The sequence below is a fragment of the Eurypyga helias genome, unplaced genomic scaffold (genome assembly GCF_000690775.1).
Source record: "Eurypyga helias isolate BGI_N326 unplaced genomic scaffold, ASM69077v1 scaffold44948, whole genome shotgun sequence".
Classification (NCBI taxonomy): domain Eukaryota; kingdom Metazoa; phylum Chordata; class Aves; order Eurypygiformes; family Eurypygidae; genus Eurypyga; species Eurypyga helias.
Window position 1 is genome coordinate 373 of NW_010266062.1, and position 20,842 is coordinate 21,214.

The 20,842-nt window shown below is 39.4% G+C and overlaps 1 protein-coding gene across 1 annotated transcript; it reads left to right on the forward strand.

Annotated features, from left to right (window-relative positions):
* The first annotated feature begins 454 nt into the window (after positions 1 to 454).
* CASP8AP2 (caspase 8 associated protein 2) lies at positions 455 to 19,577 on the forward strand. The gene is made up of 9 exons (XM_010156925.1): positions 455 to 531; positions 1,645 to 1,725; positions 4,258 to 4,358; positions 5,513 to 5,587; positions 6,868 to 6,983; positions 8,273 to 10,806; positions 13,284 to 16,245; positions 18,068 to 18,167; positions 19,521 to 19,577. Exons 1-9 carry the CDS (start codon positions 483 to 485, stop codon positions 19,575 to 19,577), a joined length of 6,075 nt encoding a protein of 2,024 aa, XP_010155227.1. The 5' UTR covers positions 455 to 482.
* The last annotated feature ends 1,265 nt before the right edge of the window (positions 19,578 to 20,842 follow it).

Sequence of the window (20,842 nt, forward strand, 5' to 3'; positions counted from 1 at the left end):
CTGTGTGCTTTGGCAGGCGAAACGTTTCTTGCCTGCTGCTGCTCATTGGTTTGGCCGGTGGTGTCAGACAGGGGAAACTTGCTCTTAAATGATCAGCAGAAAAAGAAATCAGGGTATTTTAACTGGTTAAGATATACATGCAAATGACATTTGTGCTGTTTTCATACCAAAATTTCTTTAAGGAACTTTATGAGCATGTGAGTAAAAGGTACAGCTGAAGATCCCTTTCCGAATGCTTATTTACAGGACAGATTAATTTTAAATTTTCTTGATAGAGCTCTACATTTGTTATCTTTATGTAAGAGTTTTCTCATTCTGGTGTTGGATTTGGTTGAAGAGCAAGGGCCACAGGTAGCTCTGGTGTAGTTGACTTATTTCAAGATGCTTTTGCTTTATGATGTTATTCTGATACTGTCAATTAATCTGTTGTCTTTCCTCTGACATTTTACTCATAGATGGGGAAGCCGTAGGGAGTCTGTATCATGGCAACAGATGAGGATGGACTGGGACTGTTTGATATCCGTTACGGTGGTAAGAGGTGTTAGATTACTTTCTGTTTTGCAGTGAAATAACACAAGCACTCTAATGAAAATAAATAGGTTCAAAAATAGCTTAGAAAACAAAATGGAAGCAATTTAAGACAGGACAAATGCTGGTGAGTTTCAGCTGTAATTAAATGGCTGTGACACAGTATCAGTGTCAGCCATATCCCATTAGTAAGTTTGGATTTAAAACCATAACTGTGTACTTTGGAATTCTAATACGTTTTGAGGGAATGCCTGGTACTGGCCTCTCCCTTGTGTTTTATGATACATAATTCAACCTTCTCAGTACCCTAATGAAGTGTGGTGTTGCATATGTTAGAAAGTTTGTTCCTTTGTTTGCTATATGTAAGAGCAAATGCACTATCATCTGGTGTAGTACCAGCGATCAGGGTACTCTAACATTAGTTCTGGCTCCTCAGTTGATTGATCTGATGCATGTTCGTGCGATTCCCAGACTCAGGAGGACTGTAGATGTTTATTTTTTTCTTTATGGTAATAATATCTGTTGCAGCACTGGAAAGATTTACGTAGAGGAGATGAGAGTGATAAGAGGCTTTGGAAAAAGACTGAAGAGAGATGGAGGAGATTTAAATTGAAATAGTTTTGCAGAACAGGTTAGCATGTGAATAGATGGCAATAGGAAAGCAAATTCTTCAAATTATGATACAGACTGTTACGGTGCTTTCTGGTTTTTAGTGAGAAATGCTTCTTTTAACAGCTTTATCATACTAATTCTTCTATATTTGTTTCTAAGTTGTAAATCTTTTGTTTTAAGTGTATTGTAGGATTCAGATCAAGTTGACTTAGTTTATAACTCCAAATTTTATTTGTACTTAAAGTCATATAATTTGCTTCATGCGTAGTTCTTGTAATATTTAGGAATTAATTTTACAACACTGTGTTCTCTGGTGACTAAAGATCTTTTCTCCACGGTAGCAGTAGCTTGCTGGGTAAAATTCCCCTGTCTTTTACTAGCCATGCTACTACTTTTACTACACTATACTGCTCTAGGATTGTAGCTACGCTTAAATTATGGGGAGTCTAGTGGTGGGGATTTACTAAATGTTCACTTTGAAATTTTTTTTTTTTTTTAATTTAGCTGAAGCCTCCCCCTTCAAGGAAGGTGATGAGAGTTCAGTGGATATTTACGATGGCTTGGACAACAGTTTGGCAGCTCCTGGTAGGTTGAGTGTATCTTGCTGCTTGGCTTGGAACCTTAGAGAGTCTCTGCTTCTGAGACTGGTTTCAAGAAAAAAACCAGCTTTAAGTTTATCTTTAGCTGGTCTAACATATGCTTCAGTGAGCTAATTGTTTAAATTCAAGACATACATGTTATACTTTGTATAAATACAGCAGGAAATTCTTAAATCTATTAGCTGAATAATTATAAGATAGTTTTCATGTGATAACTGGGTATTTTAAGAAATGTGGGCATATAGAATTGTAGAATGGTTGATGTTGGAAGGGACCTTAAAGACCATCTAGTTCCACCCCCCCTGCCATGGGCAGGGACACTTTCCACTAGACCAGGTTGCTCAAAGCCTCGTCCAGCCTGGCCTTGAACACTTCCAGGGATGGGGCATCCACAGCTTCTCTGGGCAACCTGTTCCAGTGCTTCATCACCCTCTCCAGGAAGAACTTCTTCCTGATATCTAATCTAAACCTTCCCACTTTCAATTTAAACCCATTACCCCTTGTCCTGTCACTACAGGCCCTTGTAAAAAGTCCCCCCCAGCTTCCTTGTAGGCCCCTTCAGGTACTGGAAGGTGCTATAAGCGCTCCCTGGAGCCTTCTCTTCTCCAGGCTGAACAAGCCCAACTCTCTCAGCCTGTCCCCATAGCAGAGCTGCTCTGGCCCTCTGACCATCTTCATGGCCTCCTCTGGACGCTCTCTGACAGATCTGTATCCTTCTTATGCTGAGGGCTCCACAGCTGGACGCAGCACTCCAGGTGGGGTCTCACCAGAGCAGAGTAGAGGGGGAGAATCCCCTCCCTCGACCTGCTGGCCACACTTCTGATGCAGCCCAGGATACGGTTGGCTTTCTGGGCTGCCAGTGCACACAGTGCTGGCTCATGTTCAGCTCTACTTACATAAAGCAGTGCAGAGAAACCTTAGCTATTCTAGCTATGTGATGATATAGAACATTTTGCCTTGGAAAAGCACCTCTATTTTATGTTTTTTAAATAGCTTCAGGACCAAAACCAACAGTCACTGATCACGAAGTGCCCAGTGAGAGCTCCAAAACATATTTGCTGTATGATACAATACATTCAGTGGATACTTTTAGCCTTTTATTACTTTCTCAATAATTTCACATGCTAATGGAAATTAATTTCCTCTTTTAACTTCTTGGAGGGTAAGAAAGAAATGGACCTAGCGCATGGGTGTTCTTCAGAGTCTTAGTGTACCGTTCTTATGAAATGCTGTTTCTAGTATTTAAGCAAGTGTTTCTCTACTCACCTTATGTCATGGTCACCAGCACACCTTATTACCTACCGTAAGGCCGTTGAAATTTTATGGAAGGTCTATACTGTATCCTACAGACATGAAACATCTATAGTTTTTTTTTTTTCTCTCTTTCCATTTTGTATTTGTTACACCATGTAAGAAGATTGTCTAAATCTGTATTTCACATATTGACATGCGTTGTTTAGTAAATGTAAAAGATGCGAGGAGGAATAACTTAACACCAAGCAAGCATTTTGTATAGTCTAGTTCTGAGGGATTTCTTACTAAATTTAAGAAGAGAATTGGTAAGATTTTTTGCTATATGCAGATAAGATATTATTTACATGTCACCTCGCATTGTCTTAATGATACTCTTTGCATGCTAGTATTGCTCAAAGGATCAAGGTGCTGCTTCGATAGCTAACTTCATTTATTTGTCTGCAAACTAATCTGTATTTTAGAGGTGTCATCAGTCAGGTCCTGTCAGTAATACATATTTGGTGAACAGAGCACACAGGTTGATTTGAGGAAAAAGCACCATTATCTAAAATAATTCGTGTGTTTGGGTGTTGGGTTGGGTTTTGGGTTTTCTTCCATTTCTTTGGAACTAAAACTAGGGAGTTTATGTTTGTGAGGGAATAAAAAGCAACAAGAACATTTATTCAACACAAGTAGCATGGTATTCATCCCCATACCAGCTCTACAGTAACTCCATTTAATTCTGATCAACTGATCTGTGTTTGTGAGTGTGTAGGTCGTTGGCATCTGGGTTTTTTTTTTTTTCTTTTTTTTTTTTTTTCAACTGCAAATGTTTCCAAGCTCTAGTGTCTGACTAAAAGCTGAATGAATTATAGGATGCACGTATTTATTCTCACTTTCTGCTATCTGTTGGCTGTGGAATGGCGAAGCCTCTGATCACTGCTAAGTATAGCCCTTTTTACTTTGTAAATTATGCAGGTTTACTGTGAGTTAGGCTTTGTTTGACTTAAACCAACTTATTAGACAGTCATAAAATGCACCTGTCTTCTTGTTAGGTGACCTGTGTATCTCCTAGTTTTTTAACACAATATCTTCAGTTAAACTAATTTTCATTACCTTTTCTGTCAATGTAAATTGCATTAGGTATTTCTGATAAAACTAATATGAATGTTGAAATTCAGGGCAGAAATTTCTCTATATAAGGTTATGTGTTTTCCTCTGTTACACAATGCAACCTGGCTAGAAAAATGCCTCCTTCTTTATGTAATTGATTTTCTTTCTGCAGACAATTCTGCTCCAAATTCTACACCAGCTGGAAACAGTTTAAATTTATTTGATGAGATATTAATTGAAGAAGGGACTGCAAAGGAAGCATCCTACAACGAGGTGTGTATTCGTGTAACAAAAATAATTCTGGCATTTTGGGGTTTTGTTGTTCCAAATTTTCGTGGGTAAAGTGCGATAAATGTTGTCAGCATGCTCACATTATTGAAAAAATAGAGAAACTTTAAATAAAGAAGTAAAACCAAGAGGGTGCTAATAAACCGTTACGTCAGCAAGTGTATCAGAATAAGTAAATCTCACAATGTGACATGGTCTGTTCTCATTCAGCGTCCTTTGCACGTGCTTCACGCATCGGCTACGTTATGGGAAAATACCTAATTTCCTTCTAGTTAAATATCTGTTGGAACATCTGATAGAAAGCTGTTCTTGAAATTTCTCCCAGGGAATTTTACCAAGCTAAAGCAGATAGGTCCTGGATTAATCTTATATATCGTTAGGTTTTTTCCTTGAGACTGAAGACTGCAGTAGGTAACCGCTTCTAGCGCATCAGGGAAACAGACACTTACTCCTGTAGTATCATCTATCCTCGTCTATAGAAATATTGTAACTACAAACTTGAGGTTTGGAGTAAAAGGGAAAGACGTCCACAGATATAATGCACTATAGTAAGAAGCAGGAGCAAAACCCCCAGGAGTCTTCTAAGTGATGCAGATGTCAAGCATGCCGATAAGGAAATTGTCCATTGTTCTGTGAAAGTTTTGTTGCCATCTACTTTTAAAGAAGGGCTCGTGCCAAAAGTATTTTATTTAATTTTGTGATCTCAACAGGAGCATGTCCTTTGCAGTCTGTTTTTTGCACTCCAGGTTTGTTTGTAGTAACTTTTTGTTGTGTCTTTCTTACCTGTTTTATACTGGCAAACAAGTCCCCATGTGTAGGGCTCTGAGAACTTCTGCTCCCCAGTAATTGTGTCTTTAATTTCACAATAATATGGCTTCCTGTTACTCTCCAGCCTGTTACTGTTGAGCAAGCACACATAGGTTTCCTCTTATCTGAGTGTTTGTGATGTTTTAGACACATATACATCTGTTGGAGCATATTGAAGCTTTTTGTTTTCATATGGCTTTAATATGTTACTTTTGGGAAAAATCCCACAGCTTTGTAATATGAATTGCTGTGTTAACTAACTGTAAATCTAGAGGAGCAACTTTTCTGTATAATTAACTCCACTTTGCTGTGAATACTTCTCTCTTTGACAGTTGCAGGCAGAATATGGAAAATGTCAACAGCAAATTAAAGAGTTGATGAAGAAGTTTAAGGAAATACAGGCACAGGTACTGTAGTTCAAATGGCAACATTGTCAAGTTTTATATAAACAAACTCCATATTGCTTTGAGGGAGAGTTAATTTCATACTCTTTCCAGAGTTAATCCATTGCATGGATGGTTTGTAAAGCACCTCTGTAGGTGCTAGGGGCTTGTTCTGCCTAGGTAGTGGCTAGGATAGCCTACTGACAGAATCAGCAGGTAAACTGCCTTGTTTCACCATGTTGTGTGCAGTAAGACTTTGGTTGCTTGAAAGCTGTCTTCTGTCTCCTTAACTAGATAATAAGCATGTCAAATTAATAGTTACCTGACAGATATCCTGTTCTTTTGTTTAAAAAATGGGTCTTTAATACACTAGGGGGAGGGTTGCAAAGGTACCTGAGCTGTCACTAGAACGGGAAGAGGATGTCTGCCCTGTCTTTGAGCATAGTGCAGTTTTGATAAGGCAGAACTGCTCTTCAGCTTCAGAGCTGCTATCCCCGTGCTGTGCCATTCTGTAGCATTGGGTTATCTTGGGCAATTCTGCAACGTGCTCTGCTGTGTATTACACATCAGTCCCAAAGGGTCTGTGCTTTGCAATGCTGAGCAGCTTCTGCCCTGTGACACTCCTGGTTTGTTTTCAGCAAAACTCATCTGCTTTTCTGAGCAGGCTTTGCTGAGGACAATTATTAAGAGAAAGGACTATCTCTAGGATTCATAGATGGGGTTCTAGATCATCATATCTAGAAACATTAGGTTGATAGAGCTTCCAAAGTTAGGTTTGATACCTTGAAAGAAATACAATTACCCTCTTTCTGTGGAAGTGCTTAAAGGCTACATTTCTCATTTGATACAGTGACCAGGAAAGCAATAAATTGAGTAAAAGAATTAAGCAAAGGGGAAGATTATAATTTTTTTAGCTCTGTGGTTACTTATGGTAAGTAACAAGTTACTTACTATGCTTATTGCATATTTTATTTTTAATAAATTCTGTGCTTAAAACATACATAAATTACCAGGAACACAAACAAGAGAAGAAATGTGAATGAATGACTAAAAAAACCCCAAACAAACAAAAAAATACAAAACCAACCAACCAAAAACCCCACAAACCTCCTTTGGATCTCAATAATTCTGACTTCTCCAAAATAGTTTCTGTATGTTCTACTGTCAGTTTGCATTGGATGGAACTTTTCATAATGGTTGCCTTGCACTGTTTTTCATTACATGTTTGGATGCCCAAGCTAATTCTTGGTTTTTATTTTTTTTTTCTCTTTCTCTCTCCTCCTCTTGTATACATTTAAAAATAGAATGTCATTCTACAGAATGAAAACCAAGCTCTCAAAAAGAACATTTCAGCACTTATCAAAACAGCAAGAGTGGAAATTAACCGGAAGGACGAAGAAATCAGTAATCTCCATCAAAGGTATAACTAGACAGTGGAACTGAAAGCATCCTTTTTGTTTGATCATGTTTATATACTTGTAAGAAACTTCTGTGGGTATTTTAAGTAAAACTAATGTAGAAAATCATTACTTAGTAAATACTGTTTGATGATTTATTTATTGTTATGATGACCTCACAGCAGGAGCTTGTGGCCTTGATGAAGCTTGATTATTGTAATTTACTACTTGTTTTCTATCACTTGCAGTAAGTTCCAAACATGGTAGCTTATTTGCTTGTTGGGTAGGGTAAGCACAGTCATGTTATACATACATACATACATACATACATACACATATATATATATGTATATGCATATACATATTATATATATGTATATGCATATACATATTATATATATGTATATGCATATACATATTATATATATGTATATGCATATAATACTGTAAAGAACAACTTTTTTTTTTCTCTAGAGGAAGGCTGTTTTATTGCTGGAAAATGAAATACTAATTAGAATTATGGAAATTGTTAATGGGACCCAATACAGTATTTTTCCAAAGATCTTGCTGGGTTTTTTAGATTAATTTCCATTTGGAAAATATGTGTACAAATTACATCATTTTGCTGTGTGCTGATGGAAATCATTAAACTTCTGGTTTTATCACACTTTTTTCAACTTGAAGCTGAATCACAGAATGGTTTGGGTTGGAAGGGACCTTAAAGATCATCTAGTTCCAACCCCCCTGCCATGGGCAGGGACACCTTCCACTAGACCAGATTGCTCAAAGCCTCATCCAGCCTGGCCTTGAACACTTCCAGGGATGGGGCATCCACAGCTTCTCTGGGCAACCTGTTCCAGTGCCTCACCACCCTCTCCGGGAAGAATTTCTTCTTGATACCTAATCTAAACCTCCCCACTTTCAATTTAAACCCATTACCCCTTGTCCTGTCACTACAGGCCCTTGTAAAAAGTCCCCCCAGCTTCCTTGTAGCCCCTTCAGGTACTGGAAGGTGCTATAAGGTCTCCCTGGAGCCTTCTCTTCTCCAGGCTGAACAAGCCCAACTCTCTCAGCCTGTCCCCATAGCAGAGGTGTTCCAGCCCTCTGAGCATCTTTGTGGCCTCCTCTGGACTCACTCCAACCTGTCTGTATCCTTATGTTGAGGGGCCCAGAGCTGGATGCAGGACTCCGGGTGGGGTGTGAAAGAAAGCAGGAAAAATTTTCTAGAGATTTATGGATTCATTGCAATTTGCCTTTAGTTACATTTAATTATACTTAAAATTAATGTAACTTTTTTTCTTTTCATAAACAGGCTCTCAGAACTTCCGAATCATCGAAGCAGCTTCACCAGAACACACCTTCCAGGATCAACTAATGGAAGGTGCTCTGAAATGTGTAAAACAAAAGACTCCAAATTCAGACCTTCTGATTTAGGTGACAGTATAAAGCTGGAGCACAGAGTGAAAAATGACTTTTCAAAAGATACTTACCACAGTTACTCATCTCATAATGTGGACACTGGGAAGTCTAGCTCCGAAAAACGAAACACTCCATATTTACCAAAATACCCTCCGGAAGAGCTCTGCAACGATGGTACTCATGCGTGTCTACCCAACTATGACCATAGTTCCAACAAGGATAACCGAAAGGAAAGAAAAGAAATGAAAAGTAATGAACAGTATAGTAGGGGAAATGTCAACAAATGCAGAAGAGAAGTACATCAGAGCTCTGGAAATGCTGGTAGCTGTAACAGTGGTGACAGTGAAGAGGGGAATTCAGATCCTCAGCAAAAGCTGAAAACCCTTCCAGAGAAGGCTAATAAAAATGAGTCGCAACCAAAAAGTCAGAGCGTAAAACTCAAATGCAGTTCAAGTGTGGAAAGAAAAGCAGAAAGGGGTGCTTCTTCCTGGGAGAAACAAACTACCAGTAAAGACAGATTTCAAACAAGAGGTGAATTGTATGCTGATGAGAGATCACAGAATTTATTAAAAAAAGACATTAAAACACATGATAAAGATGAAAAAAACGCTGGCCAAAAAACCAAACCAAACGAAAAGCTACAAGAGCAGTCAAGAAGATCCGGTAGAGGGAGTAGTCCAAACTCAAAGAATGAACATTCAAAGAGTCTTCATGAATCACGTAAATGTCGCACGGAAGAGTCTAGAAGAGGGAGAGACATTGACTGCAAGAGAGACAGGGGAACAAGTGATCATACTTCTCGAGAAGGAAAGACTTCACCTTCTAATTCCAGCAGCAGAGAGCATAAATATGCACGCCTAAAGGAAAACAGTAGCAGATATGAGTGGGAAACAGCACATTCCAAATCAGAAAGACACAGAACTGAAGAAAAAAGGAAAAGAGAAAGAGAGAGTCAGGACGAAAATAGACATTTTAGGAATGAAAGAAAAGTTGCAAAAGTGATTTTTCGCCAATCTGCAAAAGAATCCAAGAAGGATGTTACAAAAAGTGAGAGAAACAAGTCCTATAAGCTAGAAGAAACATACAGAGTAGCAGATAGCTTAAAAGACCAGAATATCCCCAAAGCTAAAGATGATCACTCTGGCACAAAAAGCAAAGACTTGAAACTTAGCTTTATGGAAAAGCTAAATTTAACTCTTTCTCCTGCTAAGAAACAATGTCTCTCTCCAACAGATGGCCTTAAACCACCTTCCCAAAACACCACTGACGAGGGAAGCACAGAGCTCACGCTGCAGGCAGAACTGTTAGATTCTGCCCACCCTGTTAACTGTGGTCCCGCAGAGCAAACTCATTCAACACTACAGGTTCTGGACAGTGCAGTTCAAAACAATGTGGAACCAGCAGTGCCTGTTTCTGTCAGTTCTGAAAACGAAGCCTTGGAAGTAGTGGCAGCAGCAGATCCAGCACAGTCCGAAGCATCGCCAGCAGTGGCAGCCGATGAACTGAGCTCAGGAACCTTACCAGCAGCAGAAGTGGGTGAGGTACAGCCCCAGGCCTTGCCAGGAGTAGCAGAGGTACTGGTTCCTGATGAAATACAGGCTGGAATCTTGTCAGCAGCAGCAGAGACTTGTGATCCTGTTGAACTGGAAGCCTCGACAACAGCAGTGGCAGTGACCGATCTGAATCCCTCTGAATCTTTGCCGCTGGAGGTGGCAGGGAGTGTGGCAGAGTGTGAAAACTTGCCTGTGACAGTGGGTGTGATGCAGGATGATAGCATACCTACAGCAGAAGTGGCACAGTCTGAACCTGCCAGTGAAAGTATGGGAGCCCTTCCAGAGTCAGTAGCAGCGAAGGAGGAGGAGGAAGATAAAATATGTCTTGCTACTGATGCAGAAAGCTCAGCAGACCAACGCGGCTCTCAAAACCTTGTCTCAGGTGACTCGGAAGCCAGAAGTTCTGGTGACCTGGAGTCCTGTGAAGGTGCAGATGATACTAGTGAAACCAAACCAGGCTCTTCGGTGGAAGTAATGAATTGCGATGATTGCTTGGCTGCAGAAAATGTCAAGTGCCCCGTTGAGGAAAAGGGTATCTGCGACATTAGCATGAGTACATCTCAGCCGCTTGACAGGGCTGTGTTAGCTGATAAGGACGAACCATTGCCTGACCAGAACGCTTGTCATCTGGAGCCAGACCTAACTGAAATTGGTACCACATCTTCTCTTACTGGTGAGATGTATCCTGGAAGTAAAGAGAGGGAAACTAACCCAGTTCCTGTTGATGATGACAGCTCAATATTGAGCATTGACCTTAACCACTTGAGGTATATTCCAAAGGCAATCAGCCCACTGAACAGCCCGATACGCCCTTTGGCTAAGGCACTTAAGATGGACAGTCCTTGCAAAGGTCTTGTGAAGAGTTATAACAAAGGTAATTGTATATGTATATTCTAATTTCTACATAAAGGCTCAAAAGATCCATTTATGGAAAGCAGAAATAACTTTGCTTTCTCAAAAATATAAATTGTTTGTTCTTAAGATGTGTAAGTCTCAATGGTCCTTTTTGTTTGTAGTGGAAGCATTTAACAGTGCAGCCAAGATTATAGCAAATTGAACTGTAAAAATTGGAGTTTGTTGCTGCTGACAGATGAGTGGTTGAAATGAGAGTTATGTACTAACCTGAAAAAAATACATAGTTTTCTTAATTGTGGTTAGTCCTAGATAGATATTTTTTTTTCTTTATTTCTGAAATTATAGAGGTCAAAGTTACTTAGGATCATATTCTTTCAAATAGTTATTTATGAGAAAGCTGGAGAGAGTACCTGAGACTTAACTTCTGGGAATGTCAGCTAAGAGAAGGCACTGCTCTCCATATGAATTAATTTCAGTTTGAATTGTATATATGTATATTTTAGTTGTGAGTCAGTCGGTGGGGGAAAAAAAAGTAGAACAAATAGAACATTAGGACTTATCATTAATGAAGAGTTAACTCCTAAATAAGAGGTCAGGGATAAATACAATGACATCACTCACAAGAAGAGAAAATAGGTGTCCCAAAGTTTAAATCTTTTACTTGTGTGAATTTAACTCTTCCTGTAATGTCCTGCTACAATTAATAAAATGTTTTCTTGAAAGTTTAGATTTCCTGCTAGAAGAGGAATGGTAGAGTGGCAATTAAATTCTTTTTTGGAGCATAATCATAGAATCACAGACTGGTTGGGGTTGGAAGGGCCCTTAAAGATCATCCAGTTCCACCCCCCCTGCCATGGGCAGGGACACCTTCCACTAGACCAGGTTGCTCAAAGCCTCATCCAGCCTGGCCTTGAACACTTCCAGGCATGGGGCATCCACAGCTTCTCTGGGCAACCTGTGCCAGTGTCTCACCACTTTCTCTGTGAAGAGCTTCTTCCTGATATCTAATCTAAATCTGCCCTAATCTATTCTAAATCTAATATAAATACTTATGTATTTTTGCAGATCTTAGTGTGGTTTAATCTGTATCTCTGCCCTTGTGCTTGAGACAGCTGCTCTCTTCAGTGTGAATTCCTTCAGCAGTTCATATTTCATTTCTACTGTAGTTTATATTCTTTGACATATGCAGGGGGTGACACAAGAACAAGAATGTGTAGTTTTTCCCTGAGTTACTTATTAGAGGAATCCATCCTGTCTAGAACTTGCTACTAAACTCCAAAGCAGTGATTTTCAGCATTAAAGTCAGTAGCCTAGTTGACTTTGTGATCTGACTAATGATACACGTGTCAAATGTTGTGCATCATTAAATTGACAGGAGGCTGTGTTTTCTCTTGGCCTTGAAGTTAAGTACTAACCTTTCTGCTGGTCTGCAGGACAGCGGTACATATGTTAATACTATATTTTCTCCACTTAAAACTTACACTTTGGTTTGTCAAAATATTGAAGTGATTAGTTTGAGAAGGTATTGATAAAACTGAAATGGAGACAGCGATAGAGTATGTTTTTGCTCCTGTACAACCTATATAAAGTCAACATTTTCAAATGTTGCTTTAAAGCATTAAGCAAGTTCATTTTTTAATGGAGATCAATTTAGATATGATCTTTTATGAGATTAGGTGTTTGTTAGAGGTCATTAAGTAGTCTAATCTGTGTGCAACTGAACATAAGAGTGTTTTATTAGATAGAGTGCCCAGCAAGCCTAAAATTAACTGCAAATCCCGTTAATCAATACACATGCACTTCAGTGGAATTTTTGTACGGTGGAAATGAGCTGGCCCTCTCATCTTTTGTAACGTGCTGCTTTCTAGCTAACTGTAATTTCTTATTTTTCTGAACAAAATAGCATTTGGTTTGAATTTTAAATAATGATGAAATACGTGTTTAATGATATCTCAAAAACGTAAAACACATAATAAACTGATTTGTGAGGCAGAATAAGACATATTACATTTGGCAGAACTTGAGCCTTTCTTCTCACATATCTCATTCCTGTCATTCATGAACCTGAATTGGAGGCTTTCTCCAAAATTTCTAAGAAAAAAAAGCTTTTTATGCTGCTGTGCTTAGTTAGAGTGCTGGTAATCTTAAATGCATCAAAAACTGAAATAGGAGTTTCATCATATGTGTGGTGCCTAGTACTCTCTTTTGTTTAATAAGTCAGTTTAATGAAAGACTGAAAGAACCTTTTTATCAGCCCTGGAAAAGATAGCTGAATGCAAACGTTATGAGGTCATTTGTTCTTCTCGTTGTGTTTTCCTTGCTGAAGCAAATCATCCAAACTTGTTACAGCTCAAACTTCCTGAGTTGTCATCGGCAGTTGCAAACAAACAGTTCTGAAAGGTCGCTTTACAGAAGAGAATCTTTGAGTTTTTTCTGAAAATGTCTGTTTATAACTGCATTCTTTATGGTGATTAGCAAACTGTTGTCTTTTTACAGATTTAATTCCTGAAAGTACAGTTGGTGTCTGTCCTTCAAAGAATTTGTCAAAGGAGGTAAACAAAGAAAATCAAAAGCCCGTTAGCATGTCTGATGAACACTTAGAGATGGAGTCCCAGCTGAGTATCTCTTCAGATGAATTAGAAGAAGGGGAAATCATAAGTAGCGATGAAGATGAGGAAAAATCCAAGTCAAAAAGAGGCTCTGAAAATCCAAAAAAGTCAAGACCAAAGGCTTCTCCTGAGACACGAAATCTGACCAGCAGTCCGCAGAATCAGAAGAGCAAAACTGTGCATTGCAATGAAGATAATGGGAAATTTGTGTCTGTGAATCTGAGTACAAAGAAGAACAGAGAGAGGCATAAAAATCAGACTTTCAGATCTTCGAAGGACATGAAGAAAAATAAAACTGTGAGCATTGCTTGTCTTGAAAAAATAGTTCATGTTATTGTTGAACCTTCAAGTGTACAGGAAATCATGCAGATGCTAAGAGCTATACGAAAACAGATGAGGAAAAATTATATGAAGTTCAAGGTACACTTTCCAGTTCAGCGTTTTCACAGAATTATAGAAACTGGTATCGTGAATTTTACGTCATTAATAAAATACTTGAACTTTTCCAAGATGTCTACGTTAGGTGACACGCTGAAGTTGAATATCTGTGATATTATAGAGTCCAAACTTAAGCAAGTTAAAAAGAATGCGATAGTGGACCGTCTTTTTGAACAACAAGTATCAGATATGAAAAAACAGTTATGGAAATTTGTAGATGAACAGCTTGATTACTTATTTGACAGGATAAGGAGAGTTATAATAAAACTATGCAATGTGGTAAATGTGAGAAAAGAGAGTGAGGAAGTGAAGCTTGAAAGAGCAGGAAAGCAAAAACACAAGATCAGTCATAAAAATGATGTGCAAAGATCTAGGAAAAAGTCCCTGAAAAGCGGATCTCAAAAGCCTGAGGAATATATCCTTTCGAAGCCGATTGTGGATTATCAACGACCTAAGTGTCACCACGAGAAAAATAAAACTGATGCACCAAAACCTGCCTTGACAAAATGTCTTAACTCCATTGATAACACGAGGAACTCCCAAACCAAAGTGCACCTCTCGAAGGAGAATAATTTGCAAGGCGCTCTCACTCCACTGAAGGGCGTGAAGTATGAAAAGGAAGGATTCCAGCTCTCCAGAGACACCAACAAGCCTGACCTTAGTTACGAGCTTCTCACAGAACAACAGGCCTGCAGTCTTACGTTTAATCTTGTGAGTGATGCTCAGATGGGTGAAATTTTCAAGAGCTTACTGCAAGGTTCTGATCTCTTGGAAAAAAATGGGGACAATATTGACAGAAATGAGTGGGAATTCAGGACTCCAGAAAAGCAGTTTTTAGACACTCATAAACGCAAAGCGAGTGCTGCTGGACTGGTGCAGGAGATTGCTCCAAAGGAGGCTCGTGTGGAATCTCGACCAGTAGAGGATAATAACTGGCCTGTTGTTTCACCTGTAAGAGCTCCCTCTTTGGCATCTAGGCTTCAGATGTCTGTTGATCCAGATGTACTGGATGAAAGCTGCATGTTTGAGGTTCCTACAAGTGCAACTTCATGCAAAGAAGATGAATGCAATTCACAAAAGAATAAATCATATGTTTCTTCTATCCTCCTTGAAGATTTGGCTGTTTCCTTAACTATTCCATCACCTTTGAAATCAGATGCTCACCTCAGCTTCCTAAAACCTGAGAATAATCCTAGCTCAACCCCCGAGGGTGTCCTCAGCGCACACTACAGCGAAGATGCGCTGCTTGAAGAGGAGGATGCCACTGAACAAGACATCCATTTGGCTTTAGAATCTGATAACTCAAGCACCAAATCAAGTTGTTCTTCATCATGGACAAGTCGGCCTGTTGCTCCCGGTTTTCAGTGTCGCCCCAGCCTACCGATGCAAGCAGTAATCATGGAGAAATCCAACGATCATTTTATCGTAAAGATCAGGCGTGCGGTGCCGTCTGCCTCACTGGCATCTGAACAGGTGGCTTCCCTGAAGGAGGGCTGGGCATCCTCAGCCAAGACTGAAAAAGAAGAAAGGAGAAGCGGGGGAAAAGAAAAGGGCAGTCGGTGTGACACAGCAGCCACTGTGCCACAAACTGTCAAACCGGATCTGGTTAAGAGGGATCAGCTGCATCATGTCAGCACTGGACAAAAACAAAATCCTGCCTTACCTCAGCCTCCGAAGGAGTCACATAATAATATTGGAAAGGAGGAAACTGCTATGTTGCTTGGACCCTGTAGGAAATCTTCAAACATAGAGAGCCATAACATCAAAAGCCCAGCTGAATGCTCTGAGCAGTCTCAGGCACGCAAACTGCAAGTAACTGAAAACACAAACGAAATGGGTGTTAGAGCTCAAGTGTCTTTTCCTGCCGGATGCAGCATAGAGTCATACAGAGACTTAACAGATGATATTGTTAGTGAAACGCCATGTCCTGCCCTGGAATCCACTGTGGATAAGAGGAGTCGGGAAAATTCTGCAGGAAACTCAGAAGTCAGTAATAAAAATGATGAAGTGGAAGAGTGCTCTGATGCATTTATAGACTTAACAGAAGAGCTTTCCAGTGAGACTGTAGCAGAGGAATGTAACCTGGAAACAAAATCCACTTCAGATACTGACGTAAGGTGCCAAATAACTATAGACGATAAAGCTAGTAAAAAAAGGAAAAAGGAGGCTGTCAGAGAGAATTCCAGCTCAAAAAGGCAACGAAAAGAAACTGAATCAGCAGGTGAAGGGAACGATGCAAATGAGGTGAAGTCTGAAGAGGTAAATTCAGCACCCAAACAATGTTCCAATAAGAAGAATGAGTTGCAGCAGAACAAAGAGTCTTCTCCTTTGGCTTCATCTGCATCATCATCTGGCCTGTATGCCAAAAACATAATTAAAAAGAAGGGAGAAGTTGTCGTTTCCTGGACGAGGTAATTTCTGATTTGATCTCTGATTGTTTTTGGGTTTTTCTAAACTGTGATATACTGAAAAGTGTAAAGAAAAGGCTGTTTAGCTGATGGCTGAAGTTATTTGGTTGTTCTACATCCCTCTGTAAATAGTGGAATGGGATCCAGCTTCTATCTGTGCAGAGTGGCTTTATGAAATGGGTGTCTTGGAGTACCACTGAAAGGTGCCAACGTCTGTTTTATCCTTTTTCTATAACAGTTGTCCAGGGGAAAACAAATTTAAGAAATTAACTATTTCATGTAATCCTGTTAGCAGCTGCCTGTGGAAGAGAACAATTTTTAGTCATTACTTAGGTAGGTTAAATCAGATTTGCCTTAAAAGAGAGTGGCTTCTGTACATTATAACTAATTCCATTACTTACCCAGATCTCCCAAAACAAGAGTATGTTTTGCTTTTTTTTTTTTTTGGTTTTGTGCTAAGGTAACCTATTATATTGCACTGTCTGTAACTCTTGTTTCTCCTGCCCATTTCCTTTCCTGTCCAAAAAATTTCAGCCAGGCTTGGTAGGGAATAGAATTCTTCAGTGTTCTTACAAGGCCTGGAAGCATTGGTGACTGGGTAAAGGAGAGCAGCAAAGATTTCTTCCACTGAGAGAAGGCATGAGAGCAAACAGGTTTCCGTTTTGGCTTCTACGCCGCTCGATGCGCAGAAATGTACTGGTCAACCATTCAGCCCATATATTCCAGTTAGTAGGATGTGGGTGGCAAATGAGGTGACTGCATGTCTCGAAGACGTGCTGTTACTGTGGTGTATTCTTATCCTTAAAAACTACAGTTAGAAGCTTTTGCTGTTGTTGCTGCAACTTGATACAATCAACAATTTATAAAGGGGCTCCTAACATTTTCAGGACAGATTTTTCTGAACTATAGTTCAGATACAAAGTAAGTTTCTAGGTAGCATTTTAAAAGAAAGTCTAACTTCTTTGTAGACAAAAGACTGCGAAAGCTAATGCGATTTTTAACATGCAACCCAATTAGTTAGGAAGGGATTATTAGTTTTCTTTATGACTATGACTTAGGTTTTCTATGTCACAGTTATTGTCCATCTTCGAACTATATGCCTAAAAAAATTTAAAAAAAGTTTCTTTAAATAACTAGTCATTACATTTTTCTTTGAAATGGAGGAGATTAAATGTAGTTTATTGGAATATGGCAGGTTTCAACCAAAGATGCATAGTAGCTACTGTGTAATGACTGCATCTGTACTGGATTAATTAATGAGACAAACAACTGACTTACACTGTGTGTGGTGACACACGTAAGAATAGACTCCTGGTCCTTTATTCTCATGTGAACAGTAGATGTGCTTTGAGTGTGTTTGTTATATTAAGCCACTTACAGAAGTCGAACACCTCTCTGTCTGATCTTTGAACATCGGTGGGCCACAGGTGAAAGTCATTCCCTAGTCACGTACACTGAGGCAAGTCCACCTAGAACTACTGCCCCCTGTTGAATTTATGAGTTCTTTTCAATTCAGGTTTAAATATCTGCTGTAGAAGCTTAAAACTATTTTTTATTACTTTGCTTTTGGGCTAACTCTATTGTAATAATCCTGCCCTTCCTAATAGGGTAGCATAATTTCCATTTCCACTTGTTTATACTGACTCTGTTACTCTGTGCTGGTACAGGAGAGAATCTTCCATAAGCTCATTGCTGCTGTTCGAGCTCATGTTTCATAGCTCCAAAATACTCAGAATTTTACATATGGCTGTATGTGTGGGTTTTTTTGTTTGTGTGCAGGCACACATATATGTGTTAATGTTCTGAAAATGCATTTTTGCTATAGAAATGATGACCGAGAAATTTTACTGGAATGTCAGCGAAAAGGACCGTCAAGCAAAACCTTTGTTTCCTTAGCCACTAGGCTGAACAAAAGTCCAACTCAGGTAGGTGCTGTCATTCTTCTTTTCAATAACTACCTTGCTACATTTATGATTGCAGTTGAACAAAAACCTTTGGAGGTCTTCTGGAGTTATTTTTTTCTTCATATATTTTGTTGGGGGGGTTCTTGCAAAAAGAATCTTAGATTCTCCCAATTGTTACCTTTTAAAAACATTTATTATAGGGATGTTATGGTCCAGGGATTCTTCAGTACCTTGAAACCGCTGTGTCCATCATAAGCCAGGGATGAGAGGATTGTTCCTATTGCTGAATCAGCACTTAGAAAGACTTCTCCAAATTAGAAAATTTGGAGAGGCCCAAAGCATTTTTCACCTATTTAATATATTAGAAAATGATTAAAATTAGAGCTGGAAGAAGAATACCAGGATTATGAAGAAAGGACATTTTACATAAGTATGTTTCTTGGTTTTTTTCTTTCACTTTTTAGTTAAGAAACTTCAAAAGAGAGATGCCAAATTGATGGATGCATTGTCAGAGGCTTGCATATAACTTTGTATTTGTCTCGAGTTGCTATCTTAGTCTCTATCCTGCAAATCTAAAAAGGGAGAAATGCCCATTTGACTGAGTTAGGAAATCCTGCGTGCTTGGGTTTTGGCTTCTGGGATGCTGTGTTGTATGGTTACAGTCTCTGTGCAGGGTGTAGAAGGTGTTGGGGTGGGTGGTCGGGTAAGAGTGTTACGCCACTCGTCACAGTTAGCCGTTTGGTGGAGGGCAGGTAGGCTGTAGCAATATGCTTATAGCGATAAGAAATGCTAACGTACGATTGAGTGAGATTGCTGTGTAAGCTGTAGGTGTGCTCCACGAAGAGGATGGTTGACACTCATCTACAGACCGGTTTTGTACAACCCCTGGCAGATTACTCCACGATGAGCCATAAATACCCGAAGCAACAGTTGTACAAGAGGACAGAAAATAGCCAATAAGCTGTGCATTTTGTAGGGCACAAAATAAGCTTTTGTCCTTTCATTTGAATCTTACTCTTAGTTATACCTGGCAAAATTCAAGTCTAATTGACTTGGAAGCCTTCATTTTTTTTCCTCCTTGTTGTAAGGGAACTTTGTTAAACCAGTAGTTGGCTCTAGCTCTCTGGAGGCTATTTCAAATGTGAAAGGTGTAGGAGGACTTTCTACAACCAATTAACCTGTCAATGGCTGTCCTTCATGTACGCACGTAGTTGTCTTAAAATTCTCCCGCTGAAATTTCTTTGAAGCAAACAAAACACCAAAATAATGGTTTTCTCTTTAAAAAGAAAATGTTACACTGTCTGACTAGTCTGTCTTGATAGGTATGGAAATCTGGGGCCTTAACAATGTCTTGTTTTTTTGGTCCTCCGTTAGGTTTCGGAGAGATTCAAGCAGTTAATGAAGCTGTTCAAGAAATCCAAGTGCAAGTAAACTTACCACCAAGCTGCTTCATGGTTCTAGGGTTCAGCTGTTACCAGCGGCGATGGGCTACAACCACTGCATTTGTACGATGGGATCGGTGGGAGGTATTCAAGTCAGGATGCTAAGTTGGGTAGATCTGATGCACTGTTACTTACTCGCTTCCCTGTCCCCGTTCCTTCTGAAGTGCTTTATCAGAATAGTGCAGAGGGGACTTTGCAACCTCATAGAGGGTTTCAAGGAGAGAATCTGGCACTGTGGGTAGGGTTTGTCTTCAGCTTTAAGCACGTTACCTAAGCCACGGACTCCAGTGTTCAGCAGAGATGGATGAATTTATTTGAGGGTGTCCATCTGTCGTCATTGACAATGGAGAAAAACTAGGCAATTGCCTTAAATTAGATCCCCAACTTGCTGATTTTTGAAGTCAAATAAAGCGAGTCCCGACCCCTGTGAGAGAGTGAAGCCAGTCACTGATGCAGTGACTGGTTTTTCAGTATCTTTTAAATTGTGAGTGCTGTAATGAGTGTTCATTTACAAAGAACTGTCTTGCAGTTAAAAACGTTCTGCAGTTCTGATATTTAAAATGACTTGATACTGAATTTTGAATAGTTGGGGTTTTTTTCCTCATGAAAAATGTATTGAATTTTTTTTTTTTTTTTTGCCCCCCTCTTTGGAAAAGGTTGGTATGTTTTTCTGCTCCAAATAATGTCTGGGAAAGGTGCTTCAGTTAGGTCTTCAACATAATGAACATTCTGTTTTGTTTAAAAAAAATGTAAGTTGGCAGGCTTCTCACTTACGTGCTTGCTTCTAAGTCGCTTAAAGCTTTTGATGATCAAGGGTCATCTTCCATGCTACGCTGGCAGTGCCTGGTGACTTCAGCAGGGGATCCCTACCCATGCTTGTTTTTAAACGTTTAGGAGAATTGTTTCCTTTTTGGAGATTTAGATCTAACAGAATCCGTTCTCAGAATAGGCAGTTTGCAGAGTAGCGTTCATGTTGGTGGAAAAACCAGACTCTGAAGAGTATTCTTTTAACCATATCCTTAGAGATCAAAGTGTGCACAGTAGTGAAGGAAGGAAGGGAAGTACCTTCCCTCCACTTAAGTGCTTCTTCCCTGTCTCAAAACAGCAGGCAGTATTTTATTACAAAGTTGTTTATTCCTTGCCTGCATTTATTCACTTCCTATGTGTACAGGTGATGGGGGGTGGGGAGGGTGTTGACAATTTTGGTTCCGACCTGGATTCCTTTTTTGTAAATTATGACACTTTTTTTAATGT